This window comes from Neopelma chrysocephalum, unplaced genomic scaffold (genome assembly GCF_003984885.1).
Source record: "Neopelma chrysocephalum unplaced genomic scaffold, ASM398488v2 Primary Assembly neopelma1_182, whole genome shotgun sequence".
Lineage (NCBI taxonomy): Eukaryota > Metazoa > Chordata > Aves > Passeriformes > Pipridae > Neopelma > Neopelma chrysocephalum.
The window spans coordinates 1,479,511-1,498,094 of NW_020897844.1; the positions used below are offsets into that span (position 1 = coordinate 1,479,511).

The 18,584-nt window shown below is 56.4% G+C and overlaps 2 protein-coding genes and 1 long non-coding RNA gene across 3 annotated transcripts in view; 1 reads left to right on the top strand and 2 right to left on the bottom strand.

The window, feature by feature from the left end:
* The window catches only part of LOC113976778 (parathyroid hormone/parathyroid hormone-related peptide receptor-like), a 6,096-nt gene extending 538 nt beyond the window's left edge, over positions 1 to 5,558 (bottom strand). Inside the window, exons 1-12 of the mRNA XM_027702294.1 lie at positions 5,481 to 5,558; positions 4,339 to 4,444; positions 3,695 to 3,805; positions 3,452 to 3,576; positions 3,158 to 3,252; positions 2,648 to 2,834; positions 2,107 to 2,260; positions 1,886 to 1,946; positions 1,374 to 1,440; positions 845 to 939; positions 425 to 566; positions 280 to 321 (exon numbers count right to left, since the gene is read on the bottom strand). Coding sequence (XP_027558095.1) covers positions 280 to 321; positions 425 to 566; positions 845 to 939; positions 1,374 to 1,440; positions 1,886 to 1,946; positions 2,107 to 2,260; positions 2,648 to 2,834; positions 3,158 to 3,252; positions 3,452 to 3,576; positions 3,695 to 3,805; positions 4,339 to 4,444; positions 5,481 to 5,558 — 1,263 coding nt within the window. The remainder of the gene's footprint in view (positions 1 to 279; positions 322 to 424; positions 567 to 844; positions 940 to 1,373; positions 1,441 to 1,885; positions 1,947 to 2,106; positions 2,261 to 2,647; positions 2,835 to 3,157; positions 3,253 to 3,451; positions 3,577 to 3,694; positions 3,806 to 4,338; positions 4,445 to 5,480) is intronic.
* Positions 5,559 to 9,071: 3,513 nt separating this feature from the next.
* MYL4 (myosin light chain 4) lies at positions 9,072 to 14,476 on the top strand. The gene is made up of 7 exons (XM_027702255.1): positions 9,072 to 9,259; positions 10,081 to 10,108; positions 10,671 to 10,820; positions 11,490 to 11,663; positions 12,355 to 12,432; positions 13,142 to 13,185; positions 14,249 to 14,476. Exons 1-6 carry the CDS (start codon positions 9,173 to 9,175, stop codon positions 13,168 to 13,170), a joined length of 546 nt encoding a protein of 181 aa, XP_027558056.1. The 5' UTR covers positions 9,072 to 9,172; the 3' UTR covers positions 13,171 to 13,185; positions 14,249 to 14,476.
* Positions 14,003 to 18,579, bottom strand: LOC113976756. The gene is made up of 2 exons (XR_003537161.1): positions 18,017 to 18,579; positions 14,003 to 15,495 (listed from the first exon to the last, which is right to left on the bottom strand). It is a non-coding gene; the product is annotated as an uncharacterized LOC113976756 (long non-coding RNA).
* Positions 18,580 to 18,584: the final 5 nt, after the last annotated feature.

Here is an 18,584-nt window from a genome sequence, read left to right on the forward strand (position 1 = left end):
CCTTCCCTTTCCCTTCCCTCCCCTCCCTTCCCTTACTTTCCCTCTTTCCCTCTTTCCTCCCTTCCCCCTCCCCTCTTCCCTTTCCATCCCTCTTCTCCCTTCCTTCTCCTTTCCCTTCCTCTTCTCCTTCCTCTTTTCCTTCCCCTTCCCCTCCCTTCCCTCCAAATCCTACTGAGAGGGATGGATCCAGGTTTTTTGGTGGTTATCCCATCCCGGGGATGCATGTTAATGTCCCCAGCCCTGAAGGGGTTGGAACAGGGAGCTCAGCTGCTCACTCACCTCCCCGTTGCAAAAGCAGTAGATAAAAGCCACAAAGAAGCCCTGCCAAGAGACCCAAAGAGGTGGAGTTTGAGGCCTGAGCCGGGATGTTCTCCCTGAGCCTCCCTGGAGGAGCCTCACTCGGTGCTTGGGACAGGCAACGCACCTGAGAGGAGTTAAAGAGCATCTCGTAATGCATCTGGATCTGCCACAGCACCCCGGAGACCTCGGTGTAGGGCATGGCCATGAACACCACGTAGTGGACTCCAAAAAGCGGCATCAGCACCAGCGTGGACTTGAGCAGCTTCCTGAGAGGAGCAGACCTGGAGCTGTCAGCTGAGACTGCTGGACAGCCCATGTCCAGCTCGGAGATGGGAGCAGGCAGAGCCTGAGCTCCTGAGCCCTGTTTGAATCCAGCTGAGCTGCCAGAGGCACCGGCTGCCATCGTCCTGCCACCCTCCCTCCCTCCTCCAGCCCTTCCCACACCTCTGCTCCTCACTCACAACCCTCTGGGAGCTGCTCAGGCTGAACAGGCAGGACAGGAGCCAGGCTGGGCCGGGGAGGCTTTGCTGCTGCCAGCACTTGCCTGTACTGCTGCCGGGGGTCCAGCTTGCCCGTGGTGGTCTCCCAGAGCTTGGAGGCCAGAACCCGGACGATGTTGAGGAAGAGGAAGAAGTTCACCTGCCAACAGACACCCAGTTGGGTGCTGCCCACAGTGACCTTGGGTGTGCCCAAGCAGCCCCCCATGACACAGACAGGCAGTTCTGGGTGAGGAGCAGGCAGGGACTTGGGGGTGATGCCGTGGCCAGGGCAGGGAGGGACCAGTGCCCCTGGATCCCTCTGGGTGCTGAGGACACAACCCCAGTGACCACAAGCAAAGGAGCTCTGGGTTGATACCCTTCCCCCGAAAGGGATTGGGAGATTCAACCACAGGATTCAAGCCTTGGAAGGGGCTGCCCAGGGAGGTGGTGGATTCCCCAACCCTGGAGGTGTCCAAGGAATGACTGGACGTGGCATTCAGTGCTCTGGGCTGTGGGACAAGGTGGGGATCACTCAAAGGTTGGACTCAGAGGTCTTTTCCAGCCTAAATATTTCTATGATTCTGTGATTCTTACCATGATGGCAGCCAAGATGGGGACCTGATAAATCCACTTCATGTTCCCTGCACTGAGGTCCCAGCACCTGAGAAGACCAGTAAAGAAACACCTTGGAGAAACATGACATCCCTGGTCAGGAGAATTGCTGGCTGATGGCTCCCTGTTCCCCCAACCAACACCCACCTCATCCCAAATTCCTGCTGAACACTTGGTGGCCTTTGTCCTTTTAAAATGCCTCAGTCCAGAACATGCCCTTTAACATCTGTCTTTGCACTGATCAGTTTATGGTGCAAACCTGCATCCACCATCCCCCCCAAACACAGAGCAAAACACCATCACCCTGCATTACTGATATCACTCTGCATTACTGACAGTGCCATGAACAAGCCTTGAACCTGTGTTGCCTCCTCTTAGTTCTCTTCTGGAAAATGTTCATTTCCAAAAGCTCTGGTGCCCACAGATACTTTGCTGGCACCAGCAATGCCCCTTTCCCTCCCCAAGGACTGTTCAAGAAGGTGAGTGTCACGTACTGTGTGTCTGCCAGCGAGGCCCTGACACTGGCCCAGACGGACACAAACACGGCAGGGAGACCTGGAGGGGCAGAACCAGAGTGAGGAGCAGGGATGAAGCATCACATTTGCAGATCAAACCAGTTCCTGCCTCCCACTGCACTTCTCCAGGTGCTCACGGCCGATGGCACAGCTCCCAGCTGCTCTCGGGGAGCACGGCTGGGGTTGGGCTCTGTGCTCACCCCAGCCGATGATGATGAGCACCCACAGGTAGCTCTTGTTGGAGAGGAAGGCCATGAAGATCAGGCTGTGCAGGTAGAGACCTTCCACCAGGATCCAGTAGTGGTTGGTGGCCAGAAAATAGAGGAAGAGAGTCACCACCACCTTGCAGCCAACCTGTGAACACGGTCAGAGAGGTGCCCGCGTCAGGCTGGTCCCCAAAAGCAAAACTGGTGGCTTTTGCTCTCTGACCAGCAAAACTCAGCTGTGCCCCATGTTCCTCTTGCAGGGACCTACATCTACCCTGGGATATTCCAGTATCTCCCGTAGCACAGGTATTCCCTGTCCCAGGACACAGACTGCAGACCAACGTCCTCAGTGGCTCTGACCCTCGCTGTGGCACCAGGATGAGGAGGAGCCGGGCAGACCCAAAGGTGGCCCTTCATCCCCTCCCCCCGAGCAGCACAGCCCTGGTCTGGGAGGGTCCCAAGCACATCCCTTGTACCAGGGCTCCTAAATCCCCTTGTCCCCCCATCCTGCCTTCGGTCCCAGTGCACCACTTGCCAGGTGGCTCCGTTGTCCCTGCGAGGGTCCCATTCCAGCCTTGAAGTCGTCCTCCCTCATCCTGTCGGTCTCGCTGGCCAGGGGGCCTGAGTAGAGCACCATGTCCTTCACGAAGATGCTGACGGCGCGGCAGATGAAGGAGGTGAAGAGGTGGACGTGGATGTAATTCCGTGTGCAGTGCAGGCGCCTGCGGAGAAGGGATGTGACACCAGCCCAGCCCCGGCTGCCCAACAAACTCATCACACCTCGGGGTCCCAGAGATGGGCACTGGGGTGTCAGCCCTCCCGTGGGCACAGGAACCACATGTGGGGGCAAGTGGGGTGTCCACTCCTTCCAAGAGCAGGGTGGAGCAGATGGAGCTGCTCACGCTGGGGGTGTTTTGATGTCTGTCCTGGGCCTGGGGTCAGTTCCCGTTCCCTTGGGGCTGCCCCTGCTCAGGGGCTGGGGGTGTGGGCAGTGGGAGGAGGAGGGTTCTCCCCACACAGGGCTGGGGCTTTGGCCTGTCCTTACTTGAAGTAGGAGAGGATGCAGACGGCGACGATGAGGGAGGCCAGGGAGATGGAGTAACCCACCGTGTACATCAGGTGCAGGCGGTCAAACACCTCCTGCAAGAGAAGGGCTGAGCTCCACGACCTCTCCACAGCCAGGACCCCCCACCCCCGGGCTGAGAGCACAGGGGGAGCGGGGCTGGTTTGGGGAGTGGAGCAGGAAGAGCCCCCTGCTCCCAGCAATTCCCCTGGCCTTTGGTGCAGGCTTGGTCCCCTTCCCAACCCCTTTCCCAGCACCCTTGGCAGGCAAGGTCACCTTCTCGCGGCTCCGGCCCTCGGAGGAGAAGAGCAGAGCACACTCAGTGTAGTTGGCCCAGGTCTTGTTGATGCTGAGGGCCATGGCCCAGGTCCCGTAGGCACTGCAGTACCTGTAGGCGTGACCTGGGGACAGCAAAGGGCACTGTGACAGCAGAAGGGCCCATGGGATGCCCCGACATGTCCCTGCTCCGTGGATTGTCACCGAGGTGAGGTCGCTCCCCGCCCAGGTACGAGCACTCACCTTTGTGGTTGAAGTCGTAGATGTAGTCGGGGCAGGGCACCGACACCTCCTGGCTGGGGGAGCCCCTTGGCCAGCAGATGATCCCGTCCCACTCCGGAGGGCAGCTGGTGTCTGGCCAAAGGGCAAAGACACATCTCACATCTCCCCTCGGGGCCTCAGCGCAACCTCCACCTTCCCCGGGTGTGTGCTGGGCCAGGGAGAGGAAAACGCTGCCACACAACCCCCTGGGCTGCAGAGCTGGGGGAGTGTGTGGGAGCCAGGGAGGGAGATACATCCCATCCCATCCCATTCCATCCCATCCCATCCCACCTCTTCCAGGGGGGCCAAGGCCCCTCCACAGCTCTCTTTGCTGTGTACCTGGGGCTGTCTGGAAAACGCTGCAGCCAGCGCTGGCTCATCAGGGTGATGCCTTGATTAGCACCTAATTGCACCCAGAGCAGCCAGGAGCTCCACAAACCCTCAGGAGCCACATGTCCCTGGCCCCATCTCATTGTAGGGGACAGCATTTCCCATGGTGTAACCTGCTCCACAAACCCTCAGGAGCCACATGTCCCTGGCCCCATCCCGTTGTAGGGAACAGCATTTCCCGTGGTGTAACCCGCTCCACCAGGGCTGGCTGACCACGGGCAGGGGAGGGACAATACCTCTGATCTTCTCCAGCTGGGCCTTTATGTCCCTCTGACACTTCTCCTTGGCTTCCACCAGGAGATAGATCTGCTCTTCTTTCGTGAGAACATCATCAGGGTCGACCTGCCCGAACCAAACCAAAGTGACCCCTCAGCTCAGGCCATGCTCTCCCAACCCTCTCCAGCAGAGTCAGGTTGGGGTGGCTTTGGGTAGATTCAGCAACACAAGGGAAAATAAAGCTCCTCCTGCCTTTCTGCTCTCATTTTTCCCTCTTCCAAGGCTGAGGGTGACCCCAAGTCCCCTCCCACCCTGTTTATGGTCCATGTCCATATGTCAGGCTCCTGCCCTCCCCATCACCCCCCCACACCAGTGGTGCTGGGTGTCCCTGTTTCCCACGCTGAGCTCTCCAGGCCACTTCTGGCAGCCTCTGGATAAAGTGTTCAGCAAGCAAGTGGGTGCCCAGTGCCTGGAGCTGGGTGGGGCAGGTGGTGCAGCCTGGGACACCTTCAGCCTCCTGGTCACACCATATGTGCAAATGTCTTTTGGGATGTTTTGGGCTGAGGTGCTGCAAGGAATTTGGAGCTGGGATGAGGAAACAGTTTTGGAAGTGAAAAGGAGCCAGAATGCAGGGGGTTTGCTCTTCCCAGACTGTCCACAGTCCATGGGAACACGGCCAGCTCCAGACCCAGAGAGGACTCCTGTCCACGTTCCTCCCGAACCCGGCGTCTGGGTGGGTGTGTGGGTGGATGGGAGACTCGTTAGGGATGTAGGGCACGAATGGGGGTCCTGGGGGTACCCCAGCAGGGTGAGGGCCTGGCTTTGGGAGTCACCCTGGGTGTGCCCAGCTCTGCCCTGGCCGCATCCCATCAACCTCACCCACGCTGACCGTAAACCGCCCGCTCCGAGGCGCTGAACCCTGCCCTGGATGCGCCCAAGAAATGGAAAAGCCATCACGCCTCAGTGCCTCCATGGCCGCTGGAAAGCTTTTAGCAGGAGTGGAGATGCTCTGCCCGCCCCGCCCGGCTCCTGCCCGGCAGCTCTGCGGAGCGGGACGTGCGGCCGGGAGCACACACGGCCCCGACGGGGGACGGCGGCACAACCGGCGACGTTTAAAGCCGGGAGAGGGACCGGAGCAGCCCACGGGGCCACGCGGACTTACCAGAGCCCACGCAGAGCTCAGGAGGCAGCAGCAGAGGAGAGCCACCGTGACACCTCCCACGGGGACGGATGCCTCCATGGTGCCACCGTGTCACTCGACGGGGACCTCAGGGACCTGAATCGCTGCCAGCCCGAGGCCGTGGGTGATGGAGAGGGCTGGTGTGTTCAGCAGGACAGAGCATCTTCTGGGAGCACCTTCCTGGCCCCGCCGAGGTGAGGTGGCAGCGGGGGCACAGCCCGTCCCCGGGAGCTCAGGGCTGGGGGAGCCCCGGGGCGAGCCCCCTGTCCCGGTGGGCACTGCCCCGGCAGCACTGTTGGGATCTGCTCGCAGGCTCTCCAGGCAGGGGGGTTTTCTCCCCCCACAATGCTTGATCCTATTCCCTCTCCGTGTCTCGCCAGCTTTAAGCAGCTCCTGGAGCGTGTGCAAACAATTCCCGTTCGGATGGGGACGGCGGAGGTTTATTGGCTTAGCCCTAGGTGCTAAAATCCTCTTCGTTCAAGCCAGATTCCTCTTCTCTTTTCAGAAACTTCTCTCACTGCCTGGTGGCTCATTTTTCAGCTGTCACAGCATCCTCCCGTTGCCCCCAGGCTCCTCAGTCCCCTCCAGCCCAAGAGTGGTCCCGAGGAGCCCGGGGAAGATGAGGAATATCCCGGCGAGGTGGCTGGAGGCAGGGAGGCAGAGGGTGCAAGCACGTGAGCAGCACCTTGAACTGATGCTCCTGAGAAGGGATGTCTTCCAGGCAGACGCCAGTTTAACCCTTTTCCTTCTCTGGGGCTTGGGGTGTGTTCTGGGGAGATGTGCTGGGATCAGTCCTGCTCCCCCAGCCCCTGCTGTGACCTCACTGCTCGTCTGCACCGGGGCTCCTGCAGAGAGGGGCTGGAGGCTCCATCAGCTGGGCAGGGACACGGAGCTGCCACTGGATGGGGTCCCACAGAGCCAGGGGGTCCTTGGGCCTCGTGTCAGAGCTGGTCCAACTGCAGCTGACACCGTCCCTGTCACAGCCATCCCTTGTCACCTGCATCCCCCCAGGGAGGCCCAGGGCTGTCCCCTGTCTGTTGGGATCATGCTGATTCCCAGCTTGCTCCCACCACCCTGCCAGTTCCAACACCTTGTGTCCCCCCCAAATGTCCCCCCAGGGAATGGGGCACCAAGAGGGGAGTCCTTGTTCCCTGGGCAGGTCATCCTTGGTGGGATGAGGCTGAAATTCAACATCCCAGTGTCAAATCCCAGGAGGAGCAGCTCCCAGCCTGGGCCTCTCCCTTGGCCCGTGTAATCCATGTCCAGGCACAGCTCTGGCTGCCTCTGTCAGCGCCACAACCCTGCAGGGAGCAGCAGAGCCCCCGGAGCCTCCTTCGGGGTTTTCCTGGTCCCAACCACGAGCCCCTGTGGCTGCGTGGAGGAGGCTCAGGGTTCTGCTGGGCTCCCGTGGCAAGGGAAGGAGCATCAGCAGCTGAGGGAGCACGGAAAATCCGAATGACAGGGCACAGGAGGGGCTGCTTCTCCTGCCCATCAATTCAGACAGGAAAACAAGCCCTGCCGTGGCCATCAGCCGACAACCAAGGAGGGATTAGGGGCATCTTGGGCAGCTGCCCGTCCCCCCAGCCCAATTTAGCCACTGCCCAGCCCACGGCGTGGGTGTGACAGAGCCCAGGGCACTGCTCTGCCGAGCGGGGATCCTCAGGATGCTGCTCGGCCGCGGAGGGCAAGGGAGGGATAAACAGCTAAACTGCGGGATTAGCGTTTTCTGAAGGCTCTGCTGGGTCTCATTTCTGACCCAGAAGCTGCCGAGGAGTGAGGATGGAGTTAAGGTGAGGTTATTTTGGAGTCGGATGGATGCTGAGGGGGAGGCAGCTCAGGGGCAATTTGATTCCCTTGATTTCCCAGGCGAAACCTGACCCAGGCTCCGAGTTCACACTTAGCAAAACAGGTTGGGGTTTTTTTGCTAAATGACTTGTTATATTCTAGAGAGCTCTGGAAAGCAATGATTGCAAATGACACCCATCCAGCCCCATCATCCAGCCCCCTCAGCTCCCCATTCCACGACAGCACTCAGGAAATGACGGCAGGCAGCAAATTCCCAGCAGTTTGTGGCTGCTCCCTCCTCCTGAGTGACCCCCCCAACCCGGCTGGTGATGGCTCAGCCTCTGGCTTCAGCAAGGAAGAGACTGGGGGGTTCTGAGCACAGGGCTGAGCTGGTGACACCCCCATCCCCATCACTCCTGCCCTGCAGCAGCTCCTGAACAGCCGGATTAGATCTGCCAAGACTGAGCCACTAAAACTACAAATATGATGGCATTTTCTGTATCTATGTATAAACAACACTTAAATACACACATATAGAATGTGTTTATATATATTTATGTTAAAATATAATGGCTCAGGCTCCAGCCAGCACTGAGACCTCGTAGCTCTGGCACCAGGACTAACAACATCCCACAGGACTCTGTTCCACCCAGAGGCTTCCAACCATCCCTGAGCCCAACTTAAGGCCATGCTGGAGAGACAAGGCTGTGCAGCACCTCCACAGCACAGAAGACACTCTCATCTGTTGTAAATAACTTTTTTTTGTCCATTTGCTTCTGTTACCAGAAGACCAGCTCTCGGATCCCAGTGCAAATTTGGGATGGGTTTTCACAGAATATCCCGAGTTGAAAGGGACCCACAAACGTCCTCTAGTTGAACTCCTGGCCCTGCACAGGACACCTGAACGATCCCACCATGTGCCTGAGAGCATTTTCCTCCTCCTGTGCCCTGGTATAACCTGGCTACGTTTCAGTTGATGGTTTAGGATGTCTCGGTGTAACCCTGGAGCCCCGTTTCCTGGGATGCTGAACCTTGATGAGTTCTTCTGCCTATTCCATGAGTCTTCAAATAGTTGGGAGAGGAGGATGAGAGCAGGAATATCTCCCATTGGAGCCTGCCCAGTGACTGGAGGGGAGCCAAAAGGAGATCCCATCTGCCCTGCAGGTTTTGGAGATGCTTGGGATGGGGGTTGCAGGGCTGGGAAAGACCCCGAGCTGGTGAATTCAGTGCTGGCTTTGGCCATCATTTGCATTACCCCATTAGCCACCCTGAGGGAGGTGAGCACCGACAGCGTGGCCTTTTCCAGGGCACAATCCAGCCCTGGGAAGACAATGGGACAAACCAGACCCTGAGCACGAGGCCAGGGGGATCATTCAGAGAGGTTTTGAGCTCCTTTGAAGGAGCAGTTCACAAACCCTGGGCTTAGAAGGGCTCTGCAGCCCCGGCCCTCGCAGTCCTGCCTGGAGCCAGGCGCTCTCCCCGTGGGTATCACGGCAGGTTTATCAGCCATCATTTGCTGTTTCCTTGCCAGGCCCCCGTGGCCGTTGGAGTTTAGGTTTTCAGTGGTCATTAGCGAGCAGCCCCCATGCAGCCCACCCGGTGCAGGTGCTGGAGGGGGACGTGTCCCCCCTGTTGCCGCTGGGGGGGCGGCTGGTGGCTCCTCGGAGCCAGGAGGGAATGACAATGGGCAATTGTCAAATTGGGGCCCCTCTCGTTTGAGTTTTCTTCCTTTTATAGTAAGTAGCAGTTGCTCCAGCAGCTGGCCTGCCCCTCCGGGGTGAGGACTGGGGTCCGTATATAAGGGAAGGAGCAGCCTTTCCCTTTCATCCCTCCGTTCCCTTCCCTCGCTGGGCGGCAGGAGTCCCCCTGCACCTCCGCAAATCCCGGCGATGCCGCTCAAGAAACCCGACCCCAAGAAGGAATCGGCCAAAGCAGGCTCGGAGCGGGAGCCTGCCTTCGATCCCAAGAGCGTGAAGGTGAGTGAGGAACGAAGACGTCACCGTCTTCCTCCATGCCCGTCATCCGCCAGGCACGGGCGATGCAAAGCGCCGCACAAAAGGCGTCAGCCAGGCTGGGAGCCAGGCTTGGGAGGGGAAAACTGCCGGACCGTGTGGATGCAGCAGGCTGGGAGCGATGCTCCTCTCACCGGGGGGATGTTTTAGTCTTCCCCACCCAGCCCCGCCCGGCGCTCACCGGAGGGACCCGCTGTGGATTTGCTGCTCCCAGAGCTCCGGCCGTGCAGCCAAACCCCCACAGCTCCTGCTGAGACTCCGTGTCGGGGCCCCAGCAGCAATAAAAACCTTCTCTGCCACCCACCGTCTCCATCCTAAAGTATTTTGTTGCCTGTGTTGCCTCCTCCACGTAAGAGCCTCTTTTATCCAAGTCCCCACAACGGGAGTTGCTTTCTCCGTGATTCCCCGGGACAGTCACATTTTTGAGCCGGAGCTGTGGCAGGAGAGTCATTAAGAGCAGGCTCAGCACGGAGGCTGTTTAATCACTTGAACTAGGGATCAGGCCTTAAAAATAACATCCTTTCCACTCAAAATAGCCCTTACTCTGGTCTGAGCATCCCTCCTGCCTGCCCCCCCACCCCCCCCGCCCTGCTGCTGGCTGTGCTTTCCACAGGGATCTCAGTCCAGCAGCAAGGGCTCCTGGGCATGGTGTGTCTGGACACGGCATGGATACAGCTCCTGCCCCGAGCCCGGGGAGGGAGAGATCCAAAGAGATGGCAGAGCCCCTTCGTTCCCCCGGCAGTAACACCCCCCTCATGCCCAGCTCTGTTCCCTTCTCTTCACAGATTGAATTCACAGCCGAGCAGATCGAAGGTAAGTGCCGAGCTCAGCTTCTCCCAGAGATGGCTTTAGAAATGGGGAATCCCCTTTCCAGGTAGTTTTTCACCACAGACATGAGAGCCAGGGCCCCACACACCAAATCCCCTCCTGGGGGAAAGCCCAGCAGGGTCCAGAGCCTGGCAGGGAAAGGGTAATTTTCATTCAGGGCGTAAGATGCAGCCTGGGTCAAAGTCAGGGGTTCTGGTGGGAGGAGCAACCTCCAGAGATGCAGGGACAGCCCCAGAGAGGGGAGATCCCAATGGAAAAGGGGATGAGCAGGGATGTCCTGCAGCAGAGCCTGCTGCCACGGGTGCAGGCATCCAGCAGGTCACCCAGCCAGCTCTGCACGGGTGACAAAACCTGCTCGAGCAGCTGAGCGACTCCTCCGAGGAGCCTGGCAGCCTCCAGCCCGCGTTGCTCAAGCTCACCCAGCGTTCAGAGGGCACCCACCCCGCATGTGTCCACCCCTTCCCTGCCCGCCAGGCAGGACTGGCTTCGGTGGGGTGGGAGCTGGGGCGGGCACAGCCGGGGACATCGCAGCGCTTCCTCCCCGCAGAGTTCAGAGAAGCCTTCGGGCTGTTTGACCGGACGCCCGCGGGGACGATGCAGATCAGCTACGGGCAGTGCGGGGACGTGCTCCGGGCGCTCGGCCACAACCCCACCAACGCAGAGGTCCTGAAGGTGCTGGGCAAGCCCAAACCAGAAGGTGAGAGCAAACTGGGGACAGGGTGAGACAAACAATCCCTGAGCTCCCTGGCTGCAAGTAGAGCATATGTTCCCTGTAGTGAACAGCCCGGCAAGGTGAAGGAATTGGGAAGGAAATTATGCAGACGGGCTTCACTCCTGTGCAATTCCTTCACTCCCCTTCCCCATGCCACGGCTGACATGAGGGATAGGCGGTGCTCACCCAGGGATGGTGGCTAATGATGCTTAGCAGACCTTATCCTGAACTGGTACAAACTGGTGTAACCTGACCAGTCCCAGTGTGGCCATAGAGCCCTGGTGAGAGAGGCCCCGCCTGCTGCTTTAATTTTGGGCTGATATCAGGGGTGTTTGTGCAGTCCCCTGATGTTAATACCTTATTCCTCATATGGATCTTCCAATCTCAAGTATAACAGAATAGTTCCATCTCCTCGTGGGGCTTCTCCCCTGTACTCTGATGGAAAAGAGCCCGGGAGGGTTAAGCAGGAGGCCCTCAGAGGCTGAGTTCAGCCTCAGAACCTGGTGTTTACAACGCCAAGGTTGTGGGTTTGATCCCTGTGTGGGCCATTCACGTAGGAGTGGAACTCGATGATCCTCGTGGGTCCCTTCCAACTCAGAACATCCCGTGACATAAATGTACCTCCGACCCCATCTCCTCTCCTTCCCCTTCCAGAAATGAACACAAAGATGCTGGACTTCGAGACCTTCCTGCCCATCCTGCAGCACTTCACCCGCAACAAGGAGCAGGGCACCTTCGAGGACTTTGTGGAAGGGCTGCGCGTCTTCGACAAGGAGGGCAATGGGATGGTGATGGGGGCTGAGCTGCGCCACGTGCTGGTCACGCTGGGTACGGGCTGGCCCGGGAGGGCAGCAGGGCAGGGCCACCCCCAGCTCTCCCTGGGCAAGTGGCTGCTCTCATGTCACAGAGACCCTTCTCACCCTGCTGCTCACAGGCTCTCGTAGGAGCCAATGGCTCCTGACTCTGGGGCCTTTCCCATCTTATGCCGCAGCTTTCGGGCATGACCCAGGGGAGGTGGAGAGTCCAGAACATCCTCAGTTATCAGACAACATTTTGCAGCTTGGTCCTCTCTCCACAATCTCCCACCTGTCTGTGGGCACACAGCTCCTCTCTAATCCCCTGGGCTGTGATATCCCTGCTAGAGCCATGATATCCCTACTAGAGCTGTGATATCCCTACTAGAGCTGTGATATCCCTGCTAGAGCCATGATATCCCTGCCCTGGCAAGCCAAAAGGCTGCACTCTCACTCCTCTATGCAGGGCACAGGCTCTGGATTTAAAACCTCCAGCTCCTGTGCTGACAGCAGTGACACTAAATTAAAACCAAAGTGAGACCTGCAAAGAGACAGACAGAAAGAGAGCAGTGGGAAATGACAGAACTACAGGAAAATGTAGTTTTCTACGTGAAAAATCCAGCCCAGTTCCTCTCCTCTGGTGGCTTTGGCTCTCTGGAATAAGGATGGGAAGGTCCTGGCAGGCTGAGAATCCTTCCCCTCACCTCTCCATCCTCCTCTTCCAGGGGAGAAGATGACGGAAAGTGAGGTGGAGCAGCTCATGGCAGGGCAGGAAGATGCCAATGGCTGTATCAACTATGAAGGTAAGAGTGGGAGATTCCCATCGGGACCATCTCAGGCACAGTTGTCTTGTCTTAGGATGAAAATTTCAGTTGGACTCAACGATCTTAGAAGTCTTTTCCAACCTTAATGATTCCATGAATTCTATGACATTGCTGATTACTAGGAGGGAAGTGTGGACCACCCTCCAAAGCCCTTCCTAAAAGAGCACTGAGACAAGTCAGCTGGGATGGGAACAAGATGGTTGTGCCAGTGATTTCCAGGAAAAGCAGCTGAAGGCAGCATGTTTCCAAGGGTTTCGGGACTGTTTTATCCCTGGTTTTGGCACTGTTTTGTTGTAAGCTATCAAAAATAAACAAAGCCAGCATCTTTCACAGCAGAGGCTAATTGGGAACATTTGGAGACCTGGATCACTCGTGGCTCCAAGCGGGTGAAAATGTGGAATAGGGGGTGGTTAAATTTGGGAACCACTAAAATTGGAGAGCGCTGAGGAAAAGAGGGGACCCTTTTCCCTCGGCCTCAGAAAACTGGGGATAACGGTACCAGCTCATCTCCAAGGGTTGGGATCACTCTAACCAGGTTGGGGGTGGCATGTAAAAAGTGGGGACAGAAGAAGGAATATCAATCCTGGCATTCTGGGGTGTTCCAGCTGGGGGTCCCCCCTGCTGCCCCTCCACCCCCTCCCCCAGCTCACACCATCCTCTGACCTCTCACACCCTCATTTCTCCTCAGCTTTTGTCAAGCACATCATGTCTGGCTGAAAGGAAAAACTTCAGGTGAGTTCACGGGGTCTCCTGCTGCTTCCTCCAAGATTGGAAATCCTGCATGGAACAGCCAGGGGCAGAGGAACCAAAACCCAAACCTGCAGTGGATTGATGCCACGGGAATAATCCCAGCTCTGGAGGCACAAAAAGCTGTGCTGATGATAAGGAATCTCATTTGTTACTCCTGCCAATCAGAATTTATTGGGATGAAATCACTCCCGTGCTGGTCAGTTGTGGTCTGGGTAATTGCGTTGGAAGAGGTTGAGGTGGAAAAGAAAGAGGAAAGAAAGAGGTTGGGGTGGTTTATGGTGCTACATTTTCTAACCCACCAGGAGCTAAGGGGGTCATCAACAACAGCCAGTGGGAATAAATATTTTAAGACCTGCAGCAGTGAATGACTCGATGTTAAGAAAATACGAAGTACTTAGAGAGGGAATTTCTGAACTGAGAAATATCAACATTCCTATTGACATTAGAAAGAATATGGAAAATGTACCGTGGATGCTTGTGAAGCTTTTTTGTGTTCCTATAAGTCTGCCTAAGGAAAACAGAGAAAGAGGTTTCTTTTAGAGTGAATTATCCCTCTGAAATCTATTCAATTTAAAAGAAAATCCAAATTGCTGGCTCCCCTGCCAATTTCTTATGGTTTGTTATCTATTTACTTTCCTTAAACATTTCTCCTCCCCTCAGCTGTATGAAGCAGCAGGAAAAAAAAAGTCATAAAAATGACCTTCAGATGCTACTAAATACACAAGTTAAACATTTAAAAATCTCCCCCCATCTCTTTAAACATCAGAAGATTAAAACAGACACAGACAGAAGTCTGAACTTTGAATGTTCAGCATCCTTTTTATTTTCTTTTTAATCCATTTCTCTCCAGTTTCTGTTCATCAGCTCAGCAACAGAGATGGTTGGGTGGCAAACCCTGCCAGATTTAATTCTTCACCAAACTATTTGCACATGAAACTCTTTTTTAATGGTATGGAATGACAGCTGTTGACATTTTGGGTTTATCTGGGAAGGAGCACTCTCACACAAACTCATTGCATTGAGCCCTTTCCTGCTTGTCTCCCAGGCTCTTGGAAAAGTTTGAACCCATCTGAGCACCAGGAAGAGCGAGATTCCTCCATCCGGGTCCTTTCCATGGGATGTTTCCACGTGAGCCACCACTCCTTGGTCTCCGTGTGTGTGCCTAAGCCTGGTATTAAATAAGACACCTGCAACTTGGTTTGAAACCTTAAGTTATTCTTTTCAGGTTTTCCCTGCGATGTTTGGCTCATTAAAGGAATTCCCTCCTCCCTGACGTGGTTTGGCTGCTTTGGCTTTGGGCAACTCGTGGATGTGGTGGGTGGAGGAGACCCCAGCAGCTCTCAGGGGTAACAGGATATTCCCATGGAGAGGGAGAAGAGGCAGGGAATGTGAGGGAAGAGTTCAGACACGGGGGTGAGGATCATCACCCCACCCTTGGCATGGGCCTGGCCACCTCCTGCTGATGCAGACCTGGAGCAATGAGAGCATGAGGGGCATGTTGCATCAAACAGACGCCCTGTTTTTGGGAGGGTCTTCACCTCCTCTCTGCCCTTAAATCAGTCCTTTTTCAAACCTGTAGCCCTTGCTACCCCATGAGCATTCCCTCCAGGTCCAGGCTGAACAGCACCATGGAGCAAAGAGGGACCTGCTTGGTCCTGTCCCTGTCACAGGAGAGACCCGCAGGCACCTCTCCTTCATCAACACACTGCCTGTCCCAGCCCGAAAAGGCCCTTAAAAACCCCAAAACATCAGATAAAACATCAAAAACATTCTTTCTTCTGCATCATGGACAGATCCAAAAGTCTAGTTTTGAAGGTTTCCTGGAAATTGAGTCTTGATGAATCAGCAAGGGAGAAGAAAAATGGGGAAATAACAGATATTTCTGGGCCAGGTGCCACCTCCACCCTCATGGCACGGGGTGAGGTCCCTGGGGTGCAGGTGGTGACTTGCCTGGGATGGAGCCCGGCCAGGATGGGCTCCCTGGATGGTTCCTCTCTTCCAGGAGCCAGGTGGGGGCTGTGTGATACAAGCTGGGGACTCTCTCCCTCTTCCTACCTGCAAAACAACCATCAGAGCATCACCACAGGCGGTGAATAATTCATGGCAGCACAACAACACCTGGGAGCAGAAAACACTTTCCTTTGATTTGTCCCTTTTTCCAACGCCCTCCCTCTGACTTTGCCTGGAAATGGAAGGCGTTTTGCTCCGACGTGGTTGACTTCAGCTGCCACTCGCTCGTTCCTGCGCAGTCACTGAGGAACAGCTGCTTTCAATTCCCACTGTTTGATTCAACTGCTCATAAAAAGCAACATAAGCTGTTTATAGATGCAAGATTAGATTTGAGCTCCTCTCTGTGCTATTCCTACAGCTCCCATTAGGCAGGATCTGGGCACCTCGTGTCTTTAATGTACTATCCAGTGTTTTAACCTCTTAAAGGACTGTGGTGATGGGGGGAGAAGGGACCCTGCTTGCTCTGGGGTCACGTTTGTCCTTGTCACCGCTGTGGCATCGACTCCTGCAGAGGAACGTGCTGTGGTGGAGAGGAATGAGCAGGGGAGAGGCAGAGACCTTCCTGGACTCACAGAGGAAATCCACAGCAAGGACTGGGGGCTCTGGAGCTGCAATATCCCTGCTATAGCTGTGATATACCTACTATAGCTGTGATATCCCTGCTAGAGCCATGATATCCCTACCATAGCTGTGATATTCCTGCTAGAGCCATGACATCCCTACTAGAGCTGTGATATCCCTGTGAGAGCCATGACATCCCTACTATATAGCTGTGATATCCCTGCTAGAGCCATGATATCCCTACTAGAGCTGTGATATCCCTGCTAGAGCCATGATATCCCTGCCCTGCCAAGCCAAAAGGCTGCACTCTCACTCCTCTATGCAGGGCACAGGCTCTGGATTTAAAACCTCCAGCTCCTGTGCTGACAGCAGTGACACTAAATTAAAACCAAAGTGAGACCTGCAAAGAGACAGACAGAAAGAGAGCAGTGGGAAATGACAGAACTACAGGAAAATGTAGTTTTCTACGTGAAAAATCCAGCCCTTGAGGCACCCTCGGGGTAAGAGCCTGCTGTGCTTCACTTTGGGCACCTGCTCTGCCTCTTTAGGATGAAGCAGAGCTGGTTTGTAGCAAAGCAGGTTGGATTGATGCACCTGAACAGGCACAGTATATATGTCTGTACCTCTCCACCTCTAAATGTGCCTCCATGCCTCCTCCCCTGGAAAAGCTGCTCCTCTCCTCCTCTGGAAAAGCTGAGGATTCCACAGAGCGAGTGGTTTTAGTCCCACAGACATTTATAAAAGCTTCTGTGGATGCCAATGAGTGATCCCACAGGCAGACCTGCACTGGAGGAGTCTCTGTAAATCCAGATCTCCAAAGACAACAGCAAACACTGACCTTTTACAGTTTGGATGCTTTACAGCATCCAGGGGACTCTGAGGAGAAGCACTCTCAAGAGAGTCTGTATCTCCTCAGGCTGTGATAAGACAGACTCTCATACCAAAGAAGGTCTGGATGTCAGGAGTTCTGTGCCCTGTGGAATGGGAGACAGACGGAGCCAGCTTTCATCCCCAGGAGTTATCAGCAGTGCACGAGACCAGGAGGAGGATGATGAACATGAACTGTGATCCTTGAAAGGCTCCTCAAAGCCCCAGGCCACGTACACACACATCACCATCATCATCATCATCAGCAAAGGCCTTTGGGGAGGTGACACTTCACTGTCCTGTTGCTCACCCCCTCATGTCTGGCAAAATGACTCGGGTCAAGCTGACACTGAGCCAGGTGTCCATCCCAGGGAAAAGCACTGCTCTGTGCCCCTCTCGTTATTTGTCTCAGGTGGGGGACCAAAGAAAGCTTTGCCTGCTCACACCCTGAAAGCAAACACCTGCAGATTTGCTGCCGATAACAAACACAACTACACCTTTCAGAGACGAGGGGAAAGAGGCAGGCTGAGCCCTCCCTGCTCCACACAGGGATTTTATTCTCATGTAAAGATGCAGGCCCTGCTCGTGTGTGTTCCGCTGCACATCAGGATCCGGCCTTCAGGCAGCTGAGTGCAAGTGCAAAGCACTGGGAAGAGCAGGACGGAGCACAGAGTCCGTGTGTAGGTGTGTGTAAGGCTGGTGTTGTGGCTGATCGTGTTTCAGGAAGCCCACAGAAGGATTTGGAGAAGGAAGGCCTCTGCTACTTGCAGGTGGCTATTGGTAGGTCGGTATTTTTAATAACTCGAGGCTTAGCTGTGCATCTTTATCCCATTCTTTTGGGAAAGCTCTGTGTGCCAGGAGACGTGGCACCTTCAAACCAAATTGTAATTGGCAAATCAACCGCTTTGTCCCCATACCTCAATCTGTATCTTTTACTTTTGGATATGAGGGGCTGGAGCATGTCCAAGGAAGGGAAGGGGGCTGGGGAAGGGGCTGGAGCAGCAGGAGCAGCTGAGGGAGCTGGGGGGGCTCAGCCTGGAGAAAAGGAGGCTCAGGGGGGACCTTCTGGCTCTGCAACTCCCTGACAGGAGGGGGGAGCCGGGGGGGGGTCGGGCTCTGCTCCCAGGGAACAAGGGACAGGAGGAGAGGGAACGACCTCAAGCTGTGCCAGGGGAGGGTCAGGCTGGACATCAGAGGAATTTCTTCCTGGAAAGGGTGGTCAGGCACTGGAAGGGGCTACCCAGGGAGGTTTGGAGTCCCCATTCCTGGAGGTGTCCAGGGAAGGTCTGGCCGTGGCACTGAGTGCTCTGGGCTGGGGGACAAGGTGGGGATGGGGCACAGGGTGGGCTCGATGATCTCAGAGGTCTTTTCCAACCTGAATGATTCCGTGCTATCGTGGCTGAAGCTCCCTCAGGACCCGTCAGAACAGGACCTGGGCAGCGCTGGCCCCACCAGTGGGAACGGGGACAGGGCCGGGCTGCCTCAGGACACACCAGCGACGGCAGGAGGGAACCCTGGGACCAGCACCGCGAGGGACGCGGGGGCTCCCGACAGACCCGGAGACCCCCAGAGCCCGTTTTGTGGCACAAAGTCCAAGTTTCTACATCCCGTGGGCACAAAGGGGCCCTGAGGGACGAGCCCCAGGCCCTGCCGGAGCTTCACCGGCCCCCTCACGCTCGGCCATTTCCGTTGCCACTCGGCCATCTCCGCCCCGGCTCGGGTGGCTCCGCCCCGCCTCGGCCATCTTCGTCCAGACTCGGCCATCTCCGGCCCGCCTCGGCCATCTCCGCCACGGCAGCGCTGCCGAGCGCGGCTTTCCCAGCTGTTTTCCGTCGGCGCTCGGCTCTTTCCGCCCCCGCCTTCGGGTATTTCCGGCGGGCCGTTCGGGTGTTTCCGCCGCCGGTTCGGGCGGACTCGGCGCCCGCCGGCCTCGCTCGCTCCGG